Source organism: Trichomycterus rosablanca, chromosome 27 (genome assembly GCF_030014385.1).
Source record: "Trichomycterus rosablanca isolate fTriRos1 chromosome 27, fTriRos1.hap1, whole genome shotgun sequence".
Lineage (NCBI taxonomy): Eukaryota > Metazoa > Chordata > Actinopteri > Siluriformes > Trichomycteridae > Trichomycterus > Trichomycterus rosablanca.
Window position 1 is genome coordinate 7,438,158 of NC_086014.1, and position 19,573 is coordinate 7,457,730.

The window sequence follows — 19,573 nt, forward strand, 5'->3', positions numbered from 1 at the left end:
AAAGAAGTTTGGAACCACCAAAAATCTTCCTAGACCTGGCCACCCGGCTAAACTGAGCAATCAGGGAAGACGGGCGGAGATGGGAGAACTTATCAGAGGATCAACCATCCAAGCAGCACTCCACAAATCACGCCTTAATGGTAGAGAGGCCAGGCAGAAGCCACTCCTTAGTAAAAGACACATTACATCCTGCTTGTAGTTTGCCAAAAGGCACCTAGAGGACTCTCAAACCATGAGAAACAAGATTCTCTAGTCTGATGAAACCAAAACGTAACTTCTTGGCCTAAAAACCAAGGGTCACATCTTGAGGAGACCAGTCACCGCTCATCACCTCGCTAATGTCATCCCTACAGCGAAGAGTGGCGGTGGCAGCATCACAATGTGGGGATGTTTCTCAGCAGTGGGACCGGGCTAACTAGTCCTGAGAGAAAGAAAGATGAATGCAGCTAAGTACACCGAGATCCTTGACGAAAACCTGCTACAGAGCGCTCTGGACCTCAGACTGGGGCAAAGGTTTTACCTTCCAACATGACAACAACCCGAAGCACACAGCCAGGAGAACAAAGAAGTGGTTTCGGAGAAAGTCTGTGAATGTCCTTGTGGCCCAGCCAGAGCCCAAACCTGAATCCAATCCAAAATCTGTGGAAGGAGCTAAAAAGGGCTGTGTACCAACGCTCACCATCCAACCTGACAGAGCTTGCAAGGATATGCCAAGAGGAATGGGCAAAAATGTTCAGAAACAAGTGTGCCAAGCTCATAGCTTCTTTCCCAAGACGCATTGAAGCTGTAATTGCTGCCTAAGGTGCATTAACCAAGTGAAGTATTATGCTAAGGGTGTGTACAGATATCTAACACCTAAATAAACAATTTTTGTCCATTATTTTGTAAAATAAAATTGCAGATTTTTTAAACCCTGTTATTACTTTGTAATTATTTGTGATTGTGTGTAAATGTTTGAGGCAAAAAAAAAGAACTGAATCTATTATAGAATGAGTCTGGAATGTAATAAAATATGGAGAAGGTGAAAGGGGTGTGCAGACTTTCAGGCTTTACTTTATACTTTAAATCATTTGGGCACTGAAGATACTAATTGTTGCAATTTTGCAAGTGGAATTTTTCTCCATTCTTGCTGTAGGCAAAACTTCAGCTGCTTAACAGTGCATTTCTCACAGTTGTGCTCTTCATGATGTGCCACACATTTTCATAAGGACACAGACCTGGACCGCAGGCAGACCAATCAAGCACACACACTACAAAGCCTTGCTGTTGTAACTCATGCAGAATGGGGCCTGGCATTGTCCTGATTAAGTAGACATGGAGTTCCAGGAAAAAGACTTTGTCTTGACAGCAGCATATGTCCCTCTAAAATACCAATATAAGCCCATATGCAGACATTAATGGTAACTTTACATATGTGCCATGGGCACTGATTCACCCCATGTTATCAGAGATGTTGTTTTCTTACTTTTCATTGGTAACAGTCTGGATAGTCTTTTGCATCTTTGACACATAGAATCTGATGTCTATTTTTCTCAAAAACAAGCTTAAATGAGGACTCATCTGATAACAGAACATGTTGCCACTGTCTTTAAGTCCATCTCAAATGACTTCAGGCCTAGATAACTGACTTTTTAAATGATATTATGAACTGTAAAATGGTGAAAGACCTAAATTCTTTGCATTCTTGTGCTGACAAACATTGTGTCAATCATCATGAGAGAATTATTAGTCAGTTCACAGACAAAGTGGTAAACCATGAGCCATCCTTGCTTGCAAAGACTAAGCCTTTGGTAGATGCTCATATTATACTCAATCTTGATGAGATGGTGAACTGCTAATTGTGAAACTTTTCAGAACAATGTTACTCATATAACCTTAGTCTTACTTACAAGTTCGAACAGTTTACCAAACTTTTTACAGTTTTTATTGCAATTTTAGAAAGTGTCCCAACGATTCTGGAAATAGGTTTGTACATATACAAATTTTATTTTATCAAAAAGTGGTTGGTGATATTCATGTTGCAGCTAGTTTTGCTGATTGTTTTATTTTAAAACCTTACCTCACAGAATAGTGTGTCATACACACTCCACACTGTCTCAATGGAAGGTAAATCCAGCCCTGTGTTTTTTTGCACCATCTCCATGAAATCCTGCTCATTAAAAAATGGCATTTACCACAACGTAAAATAATGTGCAAGTTGCAGATTTTACAAACAACAAACATTATATGAAAAAAAAAAACTGTTTACCATACTTTTTACCATGCTTAGCATTTCTGAGTGGATGTACTAATTATTGGGTTTAATGGACAAGCAATAAAATGAACAAATATGAAGTAAAATTGATAAATTTTGTGCAATAATAAGTGCAATAATATAATTGTGTTACTGTGCAATTAAAATATAAATACATGCACCATATGAACACTATATAAGTATGGGGACACACCTCTTAATAATTTCATTGCCACAAGGGTATAAAGTCAAACACCTAGCAATGTAATCTGCTTTTACAAACATTTGTAAAATAATGGGTTGTTAGAGCTCACCGAGTGTGGTACTGTAATAGGATGCATCCTTGCAATAAGTCAGTTTGTAAAATTTCTTCCCACTTAGATAATTCAAAAATTAACTGTAAGTGATATTATTGGAAAGTGGAAGCATTCAGGTTGAGGCACATACAGCATAAAAGTCACCAATGCTCTGATGACTCAATAACTGCATGAGTGCATAACTGCATTTAGTGAATGTCAGCAGAACCTTACATGCTTGACTGCATTGTGCCAGCTGTTAAATCTGGTAGAGGAGGGATAATGCTATGAGCTTGTTTTTCAGGGGGTTAGTGTAAGTGCAGGGAACTCCTAATGCTTACATTTGGACAATTGATTGCCTTCAACTTTGTGGGAACAGTTTTGACAAGGCTTGACAAGGCAAGAATGGTTGGGTGAGTTTGGTGTAGAAGAAATTGACTGGCCCACACAGAGCCCATCAAACACCCTTGGGATGAACTAGAACAAAGATTGCTAGCAAGGCCCTCTCGGCCCAACATCGATGTGTGATCTCACAAATATTCTTCTTGATCAAATCGCAAAACTCCCACAGACAAACTCCAAAATCTTGTAAAAAGCCCTCCAATGTCAATTTAATAGTAACTTCTGGATGAATGCTTGATGTTAAAGGTAAGATTCTGGGTTAGTATGATTTTTTTATTACGCTGGGCTTGCTAAAATTAAGTCTTTGTTGAAACATCAACAAACACATGATATATAAGTACAGTGGTGCTTGAAAGTTTGTGAACCCTTTAAAACTTTTCTATATTTCTGCATAAATATGACCTAAAACATCATCAGATTTTCACACAAGTCCTAAAAGTAGATAAAGAGAACCCAGTTAAACAAATGAGACAAAAATATTATACTTGGTCATTTATTTATTGAGGAAAATGATCCAATATTACATATTTGTGAGTGGCAAAAGTATGTGGATTAGCAGTTAATTTGAAGGTGAAATTAGAGTCAGGTGTTTTCAATCAATGGGATGACAATCAGGTGTGACTGGGTACCCTGTTTTATTTAAAGAACAGGGATCTATCAAAGTCTGCTCTTCACAACACGTTTGTGGAAGTGTATCATGGCACGAACAAAGGAGATTTCTTAGGACCTCTGAAAAAGAGTTGTTGATGCTCATAAGGCTAGAAAAGATTCCAGAACCATCTCTAAAGAGTATGGACTCCACCAATCCACAGTCAGACAGATTGTGTACAAATGGAGGAAATTCAAGACCATTGTTACACTCCCCTGGAGTGGTTGACCAACAAAGATCACTCCAAGAGCAAGGCGTGTAATAGTTGGCGAGGTCACAAAGGACCCCAGGGTAACTTCTAAGCAACTGAAGGCCTCTCTCACATTGGCTAATGTTAATGTTCATGAGTCCACCATCAGGAGAACACTGAACAACAATGGTGTGCATGGCAGGGTTGCAAAGAGAAAGCCACTGCTCTCCAAAAAGAACATTGCTGCTCGTCTGCAGTTTGCTACAGATCACGTGGACAAGCCAGAAGGCCATTGGAAGAATGATTTGTGGATGGATGAGACCAAAATAGAACTTTTTGGTTTAAATGAAAAGCGTTATGTTTGGAGAAAGGAAAACACTGCATTCCAGCATAAGAACCTTATCCCATCTGTAAAACATGGTGGTGGTAGTATCATGGTTTGGGCCTGTTTTGCTGCATCTGGGCCAGGACAGCTTGCCATCATTGATGGAACAATGAATTCTGAATTATATCAGAGAATTCTAAAGGAAAATGTCAGGACATCTGTCCATGAACTGAATCTCAAGAGAAGGTGGGTCATGCAGCAAGACAACGTCCCTAAGCACACAAGTCGTTCTACCAAAGAATGGTTAAAGAAGAATAAAGTTAATGTTTTGGAATGGCCAAGTCAAAGTCCTGACCTTAATCCAATCAAAATGTTGTGGAAAGACCTGAAGTGAGCAGTTAATGTGAGGAAACCCACCAACATCCCAGAGTTGAAGCTATTCTGTACGGAGGAATGGGCTAAAATTCCTCCAAGCCGGTGTGCAGGACTGATCAACAGTTACCGGAAACGTTTAGTTGCAGTTATTGCTGCAAAGGGGGGTCACACCAGATACTGAAAGCAAAGGTTCACATACTTTTGCCATTCACAAATATGTAATATTGGATCATTTTCCTCAATAAATAAATGACCAAGTATAATATTTTTGTCTCATTTGTTTAACTGGGTTCTCTTTATCTACTTTTAGGACTTTAGAAAATCTGATGATGTTTTAGGTCATAATTATGCAAAAATATAGAAAATTCTAAAGGGTTCACAAACTTTCAAGCACCACTGTATATGGTCATGTGATTCTGTTGTTTTTAAGACAAACATTTCTTCATATAAAATTTTTTTTTTACAATTCTGATAATTGGATACTTAAAACCAATTCCTTAACACAGTTTTTTTTAGATGTATATTCTCTTTTTAATATTTATTAATATTACATGTCTAATTTCTTGTAATGTATGACAGACATGGTTATTATAAGTGAGTAAAAAAAATAAGCAGAGCTCTGCAGACTTACTTTGTACATCTCAGTCATGTTAAGAAAGGCCTTAGTTATCTTTGTCTCATGTATAAGTGACTGGTAGAGAGGACAGTTTAGCAAAGGAAATGAGAGCAGCTGGCAAAAAAAAAAAAACACAACAGAGATTTCAAACACAGAAACACTGTCACACTAAAAAAAACATTAAAATATTTAACTTTTTAAAAAGCTATGCTTTAAAAACAGTAACTTGTAGAAACGGTCTAAGAAACTGTGAAACTAAAGCATAAATACAAGTGTGCTCTTGGGAATAATAATAATATTTAATTATACTATCCACTTGTGAGGTACAAAGCTTAATTCCTTAAAAAATGCAAAATAGATGCTAAGTGCTAAGAAACACTGTAAGCAGTATTTTGTAATTTCTTCTTGGCCTGTATTAAGCCTGTTTTAGCCATTGTCCCTCTCACAACAGACACACAGCCAATTGTGTGTCTGTGTAGGTGTTTGAAGTAGTCACACTTTTTGATTATATTACTGTGTGGAATTAGGAAAGGTATACTTTTTCCACCTTGTTTCTGAATGTTGGTACTTTTTGGAAGTATGATTACACAATGAAATGTGTTGTGTTATTTGACATTATAATCTTGTTTAAGTATATAAAGTATATATTAAAACACAACAACTGTTAATTAGGCCCAGACAAGTTGAAGGGTGTACTTGTCACCCCACCCCACCCCACCCCAAATCACTGTGGGACTTTAAACCTACCCGGTCATCTTTCAGGGGAACAGTGTGTATTGGTATAGGCTGCCATTCTAAGCAAAAATAAAACCTCTGTGAAACACTGGGTGGGTAAAGACCAGCAAGATTTGAGGCAGCACTCATCAGTGTGCGATCATGATCTGTGCTCCGAACAGTAATCTGCAGCACAGACAGAAGGTTAACAATGAAAACCACTATTAATTAAAACAGGCTTAAAACACACAGCAAAAGTAATGTCTAGAGTAAAACAAGACCCAGCAATGACATAATCAGATGCAAGAGAGTAAAATGATTGAAAATAGATTTACTACCCCCTAATAAACATAAACAAACAAACTGCTGGGAACTGTTCATTGTTCTGATAAACAATAAAAATGCAGAGCTTTTCTAAATTTGTAATAAATTGATTATCAAAATACTACTAATTTCATTATACCTATTCCAAACAATTCCCAATAGAAGTTTTACGTTCTAGAATAAATTTTGGCTCGGCTCACTAAAAAGAGACGGATCTTTCGGCTCCCAAGTGGCTCCTTAGATTTTTATGTTGCTTAAATTAATTTAATACCAAATTACATGTAAAATGAATTACTAAAGTAAAAAAACATTGTATTAAATGTTTATTATTTAAATTGCTTTATTTATATACTCAACATGGAACAGAGTGCTCCAACAATAAATTATAAAATACAAAAACAAAGACCCATCTCAGTTAGACAAAAAGATCTGACTGTGTATATTATTTGTACATTTGCATCTAGAGTGGGGTGTCATGGTGGCTAAGTGGTTGGCACTGTCGCCTCACGGCAAGAAGGGTTCGATCCCCAGGTGAAGAGCCCAGGTCCTTTCTGTGTGGAGTTTGCATGTCTTTCCCGTGTTCGCGTGGGTTTCCTCCGGGTGCTCCGGTTTCCTCCCACAGTCCAAAGACATGCGAGGTGAATGTTCCTGTCATGAATGTAACCAAAGTGTAAAACGTGACGTTAAAATCCTAATAAACAAAACAAAATAAAGAAGCATCTAGAGTGAAACAACACAACATCAACAAAGCATCACTCACACTCAACAAAATATAAATGAAAATGTGCAAAACAAAAAGAAAATCCAGGTGAAAGCATCCAGGTGACGGTATTTGTAAGTAGTGAAGATTGGCATTGAGAAAAATCCTGTTGATTTGGATTGGTTGATCCTGTTTCTCCTTTCTGTTATGATCTGCCCTGTTAAAAATATTCTCTCTGAGGGGACAGATACACAGTCTATGTGCCATCACATGTATAAGATGTGGGTAGACTGAACACTTGGCCTCCCAGTGAACACTTGGTTCAGTGGGTCTGAACTTCTCTGTAAAAGGGGCTTCTCGTGTCCAAACTTTACTATGTTTCCTCTCACTCATTTTCCTCACCTTTCCAGCGTGTAATTTCTGGCTGTGTAAAGAGCTGAGTTCTCTCTCTCTCTCTCTCTCTCTCTCTCTCTCTCTCTCTCTCTCCCTCTCTCCCTCCCTCCCTCCCTCCCTCCCTCTCTCCCTCCCTCCCTCCCTCTCTCCCTCCCTCCCTCCCTCTCTCCCTCCCTCTCTCCCTCCCTCTCTCCCTCTCTCCCTCTCTCTCTCCCTCCCTCTCTCCCTCCCTCTCTCCCTCTCTCTGTCGCGTGAGCGGAAGTGAGTGTGTGAGCGGTGTGTGAGTGAGCGGTGTGTGAGTGAGCGTGTGGCTGTTTGCCGGGTGAGTGAGTTTTACAAACTTTTCTATCTGTTTTATCTTTATTGTGTGTTTAGTAGTGTAGGTGTGTTCATGACAGTAGAATTGTGTGTGTTTGTGTGTGTGTGTGTGTGTGTGTGTGTGTGTGTGTGTGTGTGTGTGTGTGTGTGTGTGTGTGTGTGTGTGTGTGTGTGTGTGTGTTTAAGCGCGAGGTGTGCGCGTGTGAAACGCCGGTTGCCGGTGTTTTGCCGGTCGCTACGGCGGTGATGAGAACGCTCGCTTTGAGCAGCTCTCTCGCCGTCATGGCGTTAAGATCGCCCCCGGGGTCCGGTGCTCGGTAGAAGAGTGCTGCCTGGCTGTCGGGGAGGTGGTGGGCTGTGGGAGTATCATGTCTGCCTCCAGAATGAACAGCTCTGTAGTGATCTTTCTGGACAGCGTTGGAAAAGCCAATACTGTTGTTCAGAATGGTGTAGTGATACAGGGGACATTTGCGTCTGTAATGCCCCTTGTACGACCTGCAAAAAAGGTTATATTGTCCAATGTCCCACCTTTCATGAAAAATGAGCTTTTAATAGCAGAATTGTCCAGACATGGCCAAATTGTTTCACAGATGAAAAAAATACCACTGAGTACCAAATCACAATCGTTAAAACATGTAGTTGGTTTGTTTCAGACGCCAGGTTTTTATGATATTGAACAACGGGGCTGATGAAGTGAATGTGGCTCTTAAATTTAAAATTGATGATTTTAACTATGTGATTTTTGTTACCTCTGAGACAATGAAATGTTTTGGGTGTGGACAAGAAGGGCACTTAAAGCACTCATGTCCCTCTGGGGCAAGGGAGGGCACCTCACAGGTCTCAGACTCTGTACATGCTGGTGGAGCGGAGGCCGGTACTGGGCCTGGGCCTGAGCCTGAACCTGGGCCTGAACCTGGGCCTGAACCTGGGCCTGAGCCTGAACCTGGGCCTGAGCCTGAGCCTGAGCCTGAGCCTGGGCCTGCTACAGTGGGGGAGGTGAGGGCTGAGGCTGGACCTAGTGAAGTAGAGGTTAGTAGAGCAGGTGCTGATATACAGATACAGGTGGGAGAGGAATGTCAGGTAGATCAGCCTGATACTGTACAAAGCGCTAATGTTGAAGTTGATAATGATAATGTTGATGTACAGCAGGTGGGTTCTGGTCTCACTGGAGTTGAGGAGGGTGAGGAAGCTGTAGCTGCTCCAAACCTGACTCTGGGTGGGGAGGACATGGAGACTGAAAATGTGGCAGAGGAAACTCGCTTTAGAGTTTCCTCAGGGAAAATAAAAATGAAACAGGTAAAGACATGTGATAAAAAGGGGAAGCAGAGGTCTAGCACAATGCAGACAGAAAAGAACAATGAGAACGTTGGTTCTGGTACCTTAGATGAATCTGATAGTGATTTTTCTAAAGTTAAAAGTCAGCAGAGTCAACGTAGAATGTATACCTTTGAGAAAATCAGATCTTTTCTCAACAAAACAAAATATATGAAGGGTGTTGTGATTGGAAATCACTTCCCTGATCGAAAATTATTTATCAGATCAGTCCAAACATTCATTAGAGGTGAGGGTGAAGAACAGTTTACAGCTCAGGAAGTTTATAGATTAAAGAAGATAGTTTTGAAACTAAAATTAGAACTTCAAAATGAAGAGGATTTTGATACATCATAGTCTCTTTTGGCTTCTTTGTCTGCTACTACCTGTGTGGTGTTTTCTTATTTTTTATATGAGTAGCATTAGGGTGGGCTCTTTAAACCTGAACGGAGCACGAGATGCTCAGAAAAGAATGATGTTGTATGAACTAATTAAACAGAAAGGTGTTGATATTATGCTAGTTCAGGAAACGCACAGTGATGGGGTTAATGAGGTGGAGTGGATGAAAGAGTGGGATGGGAAAGTTCTCTTTAGCCACATGAGCTCAACCAGGGGTGGGACTGCAGTACTCTTCGCTAAGAATTTTCTGCCAATCTCATATGAGGTGGAGCAGGTGGTAGAAGGCAGGGCTTTGATTGTGCGTGCACAGTTTGAACATTTTAAGATTAATGTTTATTCTCCTACGTCTGGAGCTGTGAGGGTCGGTTTCTTTAACGCTGTTAATACAGCTCTGCAAACCTGCAGCTCTGATGATTTTTATTGAAGGCTCATAACTTGTGTGATGTTTGGAGGGTCTTCAATCAGGGCACTAAACAATATACATGGGCGCATGCAAGAGATGGTTTTATGTCAATGGCGAGACTGGATCACTTTTACTCTTTTAAATACCAGCTGAATGTTTTTAAATCATGTGATATCTCTTCTGTTGGTTTCTCTGATCATAGTTTGGTTCTTTGCTCTGTTTTTATTGCAAATCTTAAGCCTAAGAGCGCCTATTGGCATTTTAACTCCAGCTTGTTAAGTGATGCAAATTTTAGAAAAGCTTTTACTGTTTATTGGAATGGTTTCAAACTGCAGAAACAACATTTTAGAAACTTACGCGAGTGGTGGGACTATGGCAAAGTGTGTGTTAAACAGCTTTGTCAGCAGTACACTTTCAATGTTTCTAAGCATATATCTTGGTCGATAGAGAAGCTTGAACGTGAGATTGGTGAACTACAAGGGCTGGTAGATTCCACCGGAGACTTGAGTCATGTCGGGGCTCTGAAATCCAAGTTCAATACTCTTAGAGATATTTTGGATGTCAGGGCACAGGGGGCGCTGGTCCGGTCTCGGTTTACGAACCTGTCGCAGATGGATGCCCCATCCAAGTTTTTCTTTGGCTTGGAGAGAAAAAATGGTCAGAAACGGTTTATTCACGCTCTGTGCTCTGAGGACGGGAGGGAGTTAACAGAGCCAACAGAGATCCGTAAAAGGGCTGTACGGTTCTACGATGAACTGTACAGGAGTGAATACAAGGAGGATGCTGACTTAGCTGCTGAGTTTTTCACAGGGTTGCCAAGACTCTCGGAGCACTACAGTAAGAAACTGGACAGGCCACTGGGTGAGCAAGAGCTACATGCTGCCTTACAGGGCATGGAGGGTGGTACTGCTCCAGGGATCGATGGCTTACCAGTAGAATTTTATAAGACATTCTGGACAGAAGTGGGCACAGACCTATTGGATGTCCTTAATGAGAGCTTGATGGATGGTGTCCTACCCTTGAGCTGTGGGAGGGCAGTGATCACCCTGCTGCCTAAAAAAGGTAACCTACAGGACATAAAAAACTGGCGGCCAGTGAGTCTCCTGTGTACTGACCTTAAAATTTTCTCCAAAGTACTGGCTAACAGGCTGAGAGAAGTGATGGGGCAGGTGATTAATCATGACCAGACCTACTGTGTGCCTGGCAGGTCCATTAGAGATAATATTTGTTTGATCAGAGATGTCTTAGAGATTTCTAGAGTCCAGAAGCTTGATTTCGGTCTCATTTCTATTGATCAGGAGAAGGCTTTTGATAGAGTGGAACACCAGTACTTGTGGCAAACCCTTACGACTCTGGGTTTTAGTACAGTTTTCATTAACATGATCAGAGTACTGTATAGAGACATTGAAAGTGTACTAAAGATTAATGGTGGGCTAAGTGCTCCTTTTAAAGTTTGTCGGGGCATTCGGCAGGGTTGTGCTTTGTCCGGGATGTTGTACTCCTTGGCCATTGAACCACTGCTGAATAAGCTTCGCTCAGACATTGAGGGGGTTGATTTGGGACAGGATGGCCAATCCCGACATCAGTTATCAGCTTATGCTGATGACATTATAGTTTTAGTAAAGGGGCAGTCAGACATTGATAGACTTACTTCAATTGTCCACAATTTTGGGATTATTTCAGCCGCCAGGGTGAATTGGGGAAAGAGTGAAGCTCTGGCAGTAGGACAACGGTTGAGGAAGTTGCCCACTTTACCAGCCTGCTTAGCCTGGAAGAGGGGGGGTATTAAATATTTGGGGGTTTTTATAGGGGATGAGGCTGCTCAACAAAAGAATTGGGAGGGTGTGGTAGAACAGATGTCAGGCAGGCTTACAAGATGGAAATGGAACCATGGGCAAATGTCGTTTAGGGGGAGGGTGCTGGTGATTAACAATTTAGTGGCATCAATGCTTTATCATAAGTTATCATGTGTAGACCCCCCTTTTGGCCTGCTGTCTCGACTACAAGCGATCCTGGTAGATTTCTTTTGGGATCGGCTTCACTGGGTACCCAAAGGAGTGCTGTTTCTCCCCAGAGAAGAAGGTGGACAAGGGCTGGTGCACCTGGGCAGCAGACTGGCAACTTTTCGTTTGCAATTCCTATAGAAACTCCTCACAGGACCTGAGGACCTGGTGTGGAGAGTGGCGGCCTGCACTATTTTACGTCAGCTAGATGGACTAGGACTGGACACTGCATTGTTCTTAATGGATTTTAAGCAACTGCGCCTGAGTGGATTACCTCTGTTTTATCGTGGACTTTTTAAAATATGGGGACTTTTTAAACACCACAGGCTGGGAGGAACATCGTTGCACTGCCTTCTGGAGGAGCCCTTAATTAAAGGAGCTCGGCTGGATGTTTCTGGTGGTGGAGTACCAGGGATTAGTTATATGCTTTGTACTTCAAGGACACTAACTTTGCGTTCTTTGGTGGACGTTGCAGGACCAGGCCTGGATAATATCCAGGCTGTCGTGTCTTTGCTGGGTCTACGGTCCTTACGCCAGACAGAGAACATCATTGCCTCATGGAAGGGCAGGCTCTCATGTGAGGAACTGTCTTTGCTGCAGGAATACAAGAATGGTCGGGTCAGGCCAGACAGACAGGACCCTTTCCCAAAGACTGTACTTGAGCCAAACCTGGACAATGTGGCAGGTCCGTTGTTGGACATGTCTGACCTGCAGGACTTGGATCTTCACACAGTGTCTGGCCAAGTGCTGTATAAATGTTCTGTTAAAGTTCTTAACAAATCAGTGTTAAATGGTAGGTCAGACACGGTGTGGAGGGACAAGCTGGGGGTAGAGATGGACAGAAGGCCTGTTTGGAGGGTACTATATAAACCCCCTCTTACAAAAAGGTCTGGTGATCTCCAATGGAGAATTTTACATGGCATTTTAGCTGTTAATGCCTTTGTATCAGTCATTAACCCAGAGGTTAGTGATGGTTGTCCTTTCTGTGGGCTCAGAGAAACCATTTTTCACTGTTTTTTAGAATGTACGAGACTTAAGTCTCTTTTTACTACACTTTGTTTTTTATTTAGAAAGAGTGGGGAGGTTTTTAACTCGTGTTTTTATTTTTGGAACTGGCTATAGACAAAAAGATCGTTTTAAATGGCAGCTGCTTAATTTTTTAGTCGGCCAAGCAAAACTGGCCATTTATAACTCCAGGAGGAACAAAGTGGAGAACAAGTCGGGGCAGGATGTTCTACCATTGTTCATGGCTTTGGTGAAGTCCAGGATTCTCCTGGAGTTTGGCTTCTATAGAGCCATGAACAACGTAGAGGTGTTTGAGTTGGAGTGGTGCTATAAAGATGTTCTGTGCAGTGTGGACGAAGGGGAGCTGGCTCTTTCCAGCCCTTGGAGCTGATGCTCATGTTTGTGGTCTGTTTTTGATTCTGGTTTTGTTTTTGATTTCTGTATGATTTTGTTTTGATTTCTGTGTTTGACTGATTTAATAAAGTGTTGGTTAAAAATCAAATCAATCTCTCTCTCTCTCTCTCTCTCTCTCTCTCTCTCTCTGAGTGCATGCTGGGAGCGAGTGGGTGGAGCGTGTGTTGAGCGTGTGTGAGCTGTGGCGTTTGTGCCAAGTTTTTGCATTCTAATTTTTTCTATCTTCTTTTCTACTGATTGATTGTAAGTAATTGATTTGTTATTATAATATTTAGCTAATAGTGCTACTGAGGAACTTAGTTGTTTGGTATAGTTTACGCTTTGTTTACAGAATCCACCTGCCCTCCGGCCAGGTGCCGGCTTGTGCACAATGGAGGCAGGTGGGGGTGATCTCGGTTTTCTCACCCGGCGTCACGCTGTTAAAGTGGGCTCGGCTGTGAGTGTAGAAGAATGCAGCTTAGCGGTCGGAGAAGTAGTTGGACATAATAGTATTTTATCAGCGTCCAGAATGAATAGCGCAATGGTTATTTTTCTAAACACCGTTGAAAAAGCGAATAAACTAGTTGAGAACGGTATAGTCATAGGAGACTTACATATCAGTGTTTTTCCCCTATCTACACCGGCAAAACGAGTAACCCTATCAAACGTACCACCTTTTATTAAAGATGAGCAGCTGTTAGGGATTTTATCTCGTTATGGTAAAATAGTTTCCCACGTAAAGAAAATCTCGATTGGAAGCAAATCCCCCCTACTGAAACATGTAGTCTCGTTTAGACGCAGTGTATATATAATACCAAATGACAGTAGCATGGAGTTGAACCTGTCCTTTAATTTTCATGTTGATGGGTTTGACTACACAATCTTTGCTTCTACTGACATAATGAAGTGCCTTGGGTGTGGAAAACCTGGGCATCTCATTCGTGCATGCCCACAAAAGAAAGACAGTTCAGATAATGTGCCAGATAACACTGAAAAACAACCCATCTCCAATACTGGAGAAAAAGAAAATACACAGATAGACAGAGGGGAAAATAATATTGTAGAAGAATGCCACCTAACTGATACTGTCGGTGAAGACACAATGACAACTAACCCAGATGAGGCTAAGTCAACTCAAGAACAAATGACAGAACCGAGTGCTGGAGGTTCTGAATTCCCAGATCAAACTAATAAAAAAAAAGACACAGTAGATGCGGTAATAAATACTGATTTTGACAATAAAGCTAAAAATAAGAACGACGAAACAGTGGAAACAGAAGAATTTGTGTTTAAAACACCAGTTAAAAGAAGAGCTAGTAGTAATGAAGTAAAAATTCAGGCCAAAAAAATAGATAGAGACACTGATGAAATGAGCAGCGAAGATGACTACTCAGACTCAAGCACATTAGAGAGTTCCCATAGTATGATGTTGAAGAGATCAAACAGTTTTTGAAACTAACTAAAAATGTGAGAGGTGTAAAAACCGAAGAATATTTCCCAGACTTATCAAAGTTTGTTGAGAAAGCAAAATGGTTCATGAGCAAGGGTGCTTTTGAAAACACAGAAGTTTTTCGTCTTAAGAAAGTATTAACAGCAGCTAAAAGAAAATTGATTAGAAATGACAAAGAAGACAGTGTCTAGAATGATGACTGATGCTGGGTGTATATATACATTTTTATTTATATTCATGGGTGAGATCCATATCGCTTCCTTAAACCTCAATGGTGCAAGGGACAGAATAAAGAGGGCAGAACTCTTCGAGTTATTAAAATTAAAACGCTCAGATATAGTTTTCTTACAAGAAACACATAGCGATTCAAAAAACGCTGCTGATTGGACCATTGAGTGGGATGGTCTATCTCTAATGAGTCATAACACCTCAGTTAGTGGAGGTGTTGCAATATTATTTGCCAAACATTTCATTCCAGTGTCCTATGAAGTTGAGGAAGTTCTAAAAGGGCGAATACTTAAAGTCAAAGCCCTTTTTGAAAATTACGTGTTCATTTTAATCTGTGTATATTCACCAACAAACGCGTTAGAAAGATTAAGGTTTCTAGACACACTGTCTAAAAATTTACATTGTAATAGTGAAGAAATATTACTATTGGGAGGAGATTTTAACTGCACAGAACACAACATAGACAGAAATCACATTGAACCCCATATGTTATCTCGAAAAAGACTCATTCAGTGTATCAAAACTCACAATCTAAGTGATGTTTGGAGAAACTTAAATGGCGAACAAAGACAATACACTTGGGCTCATGCTCATGAAAAATTATTCTCTTTAGCAAGACTTGATAGATTCTATGTTTTCAAACATCAACTTAACATCTTTCTAAAATGTTCCATTACTCCTGTGTGTTTTTCAGATCATAGTTTAGTACAGTGTGTAATTTATTTGAATTCTGTAAAACCAAAAAGTGCATATTGGCACTTCAATACAAATTTAACACAGGATAAACAATTTAAAATCTTTTTTACTTTTTTCTGGAATAATTTCAGAACTTCAAAAACATCTTTCAATTCAATACAACAGTGGTGGGAAATAGGAAAAGTTCAAATACAACAATTATGCAAGCAGTACACACAAAACACAACAAGAGAAAGAATTGGAGTAATAGAAACCCTGGAAAAAGAAATAGTAAACATGGAAAATCTAGCTTACAACACTAAGAATAATGAACACACAGAAAAACTAATATTAAAAAAAGGAGTTTTAGCAGAACTTCTGGGAACCAAAGTGCAAGGCGCACTAGTCCGGTCTCGTTTCCAACATATAAATCAAATGGACGCACCATCAAAATTTTTTTTCAGTTTAGAAAAAAAGAATGGACAAAAAAGATTTATTCATTCGTTGCGAGCAGAATCTGGAAATATGTTATCAGACCCCACTGAAATTCGAAGTAGAGCAGTACGTTTTTATAAGGATCTATACAGGAGTGATATTAACGATGAACGATTTATTCACAATGTCTTTTTAAATAACCTACCTCAGGTATCAAGAGAATCCTTGGCAGAACTGGATGCTGATTTAACAATGGAAGAGTTGGAAAGAGCCCTCAAAAACACGGAAAGTGGAAAAGCACCAGGGCTAGACGGAATTCCAGTAGAATTTTACAAGACTTTTTGGTCAGAGGTAGGAGATGATCTTTTAACAGTACTTAATGATAGTTTAAAAACAGGAAGTCTACCGGTGAGTTGTCGTAGAGCAGTACTGACTCTACTCCCCAAAAAAGGAGATTTAACCGACATTAAAAACTGGAGACCCGTATCACTCCTGTGTAGTGACTACAAATTATTGTCTAAAGTACTAGCTAATAGACTGCGCCAAATAATAAATGAAATTATTCACCCAGACCAGACTTATTGTGTTCCTAGAAGATCCATATTTGACAATATTTCTCTAGTCAGGGATATTGCAGAAATGTCAGAACGCCTAGGGTTAAAGGTGGGCATGATCTCACTTGATCAAGAGAAGGCTTTTGACAGGGTAGAACACAAATATCTATGGGATGTACTAACAGCTTTTGGTTTTACCGAGGGGTTTATTCATAAAATCAGGACCTTATATAACAACATAGAGAGTACTTTAAAGATTAATGGGGACTTAAGTGCTCCTTTTAAAATACAAAGAGGAGTAAGACAAGGCTGCTCTCTCTCTGGAATGTTGTATTCAATTGCCATAGAACCTCTCCTACAAAAGTTGAGATTTACGCTAAAAGGATTGATAATATCTGATTGTGCTACTAATCCCAGATTATCAGCATATGCTGATGATGTAGTCATTTTTGTTAATGATGAGAGAGATATACAAGAAACAGTAGAATTACTAAGAAATTTTGAAACCATTTCATCAGCAAGAGTAAACTGGTCCAAAAGTGATGCCTTCCTGTTTGGTCAGTGGCCAGAGGGAGAGCCAAAGCTCCCAGATGGACTAAAATGGAAGAGAGATGGACTTAAATACCTTGGAGTTTATCTTGGAAATGAAACAAACACCCGAAAAAACTGGGAAGGAACACTTCAAGGAGTAAAAAACCGACTTGAACAATGGAAATGGCTGCTACCTAAAATGTCATACAGAGGACGAACACTCATCATTAACAATCTGGTGGCATCGTCCCTCTGGCACCGACTAGCCTGTGTAAACCCACCCCCAGATCTTCTAAGTAAGATACAAGCTATGTTGGTCAACTTTTTCTGGGACAATTTACATTGGACTACACAGTCAATCCTTTTCCTACACAAAGAAGAAGGTGGACAAGGCCTGATACACTTGCAGAGCAGGGTTGCCACCTTCAGAGTACAATTTGTACAGAGACTTTTAAATGGGCCCAGAGACGTTGCATGGAGAACCATAAGCTGCAAAATTCTGAAAAGCTTAGGAGGAGTTGGACTAGATAAAGGCCTCTTCCTAATGGCACCACGTGAAGTGGACTTCTCTAAGCTACCAACCTTTTATCAAAGTCTTTTTAAAATCTGGGGATTTTTTAACACACAAAGAGAAAGACTAACAAGTTCTCTATACTGGCTTTTGCAGGAGCCGTTAGTCTGCGGGGCACACTTGGACATTACAGCTTGCGGTTTTCCTGCGCTCAAGAAAATCCTTATTAACTCAAAGACTGTGACATTGAAAAACATCTGTGACTTGGCTGAACCAGATTTCAACAATGTGGATAAAACAGCAAAGGCACTAGGAATAAAATCTAACCGAATGACTGGAAAAATTCTACAGAAATGGCGAGCTGTTCTCACAGAAGAAGAAACAAAGATGATTAAACAACATTATATAGGTGAACTCAATCCTAATGAAAAAGATGAGTTTCCTAAAATCGTACTGTCTCCGGAATTTGGAGAAGCTACAGGCTGTTTTCTAAATTCCAAGGACATAACACCCATGCACTTAGATTGTGTTGGTGGGAAACAATTATATCGAGTGTGTGTAAAAATCTTAAATAAAAGAACTCTAAACAACAAGGTGGACACACCGTGGAGAACTGTCCTAAAACTCACAGAAGACAAAAGACCAGAATGGAGATCACTCTACAAACCACCTGTGGCTAAAAAAACAGGGGATTTGCAATGGAGAATTCTGCATGGAGCTGTAGCCGTGAACGCCTTTGTCTCAGTGTTAAATCCAGAAGTTAGTCAAGATTGTCCTTTCTGTGGCCAAAGGGAAACAATCTTTCACGCTTTTGCATACTGCGAAAGACTGAAACCACTGTTTCTGATTTTACAACGCCTGTTCAAGTGTTTTAATGAAGATTTTACACTGGAGATTTTTATTATTGGTTTTAAATATCTTCAGCGTAGACAAAATGTTTGTAAACTACTGAACTTCATTTTAGGTATAGCGAAAATGAGTATTTATAGTAGTAGAAAAAACAAGATTGACGAACAAAATGGACATGAAGTAGTGGGTGTATTCTATGCATTGGTCAAATCAAGGATTCTAATAGAATATCGTTTTTATAAACTGATGCATGACTTTGAAAAATTTGAAGACATATGGTGTTGTGGGGATGCATTGTGTATTTTGAGTGAGAATGAATTGCACTTTACTTTATAATGTAGGTATTGCATTGGTATCCTGTGTGAAGATTGTTTTTAAAAAGTAATTTATAAAAATTGCAATTTGTAATAAAATGTAATTTTAAAAATCAAAAATCTCTCTCTCTCTCTCTCTCTCTCCCTCCCTCCCTCCTGTTCGTGTGCACGCTGTCTCTGTGTGTGTGTGTGTGTGTAACCCCTCCCCTCCTGCTCAGTGTAAACACACAAACGCCACCACGTATCTTGACCAATCACGTGCGGTTTTGACCGAAAAAAACCCCCGGAAAAAAACGAATCGGCTCCCAATCAGGAGCCGGATCCCGTCGTTCACTTTGAAGAGCCGGCTCTTAGAGCCGGATCGTTCGCGACCGACCCATCACTAGTATGTTGGTACCTTATATACTCATATATACAGTGGTGTTCAAAGAAATAGCAGTCCAACACCATTGACCTGATAAATCACTGTTTTTAGCAGAAATGCTATTTCTACATAGCAAAAAATTTACTTGAAAGTGTGGTAGAGTAAAGAAAACAAAACAAACCCAACAATTAGGACATGCATGCTGCTCATTCTGAGTAATTGAAGCATTGATTGAAAGGGGGTTGTTCAAAATAATAGCAGTGAGTTCAATTGGTGAAGTCATTCATTCTGCAGAAGAACGGGTGTCAATTTTGGCCCTTATTTAAGGTAGGAGGGTGGCACATGTTGCACAGGTTGGTCATAGCACATCTCTCGTGTCAGGAATGGGTTCAAATTTGCCAAGGAACACATGGTCCAAAGAAAAATGGCTCAACATTTTGTGGACTGGTGAAAGCAAAATTGTTCTTTTTGGGTCTAGTGGCCGTAGACAGTATGTCAGACGACCCCCAAGCACTGAATTCAAGCCAAAGTTCACTGTGAAGACAGAATGATGATATGGGGATGTTTTTCACACCATGGTGTTATGACTATTTATCAAATACGATGGATCATG

General features: G+C 40.2%; 1 protein-coding gene across 1 annotated transcript in view; it reads right to left on the bottom strand.

The window, feature by feature from the left end:
• The window catches only part of LOC134304145 (lysosomal acid phosphatase-like), a 40,020-nt gene that overhangs the window by 15,308 nt on the left and 5,139 nt on the right, over nt 1-19,573 (bottom strand). Inside the window, exons 4-6 of the mRNA XM_062989724.1 lie at nt 5,834-5,986; nt 5,102-5,200; nt 2,060-2,149 (exon numbers count right to left, since the gene is read on the bottom strand). Of these exons, the coding sequence (XP_062845794.1) occupies nt 2,060-2,149; nt 5,102-5,200; nt 5,834-5,986 (342 nt within the window). The remainder of the gene's footprint in view (nt 1-2,059; nt 2,150-5,101; nt 5,201-5,833; nt 5,987-19,573) is intronic.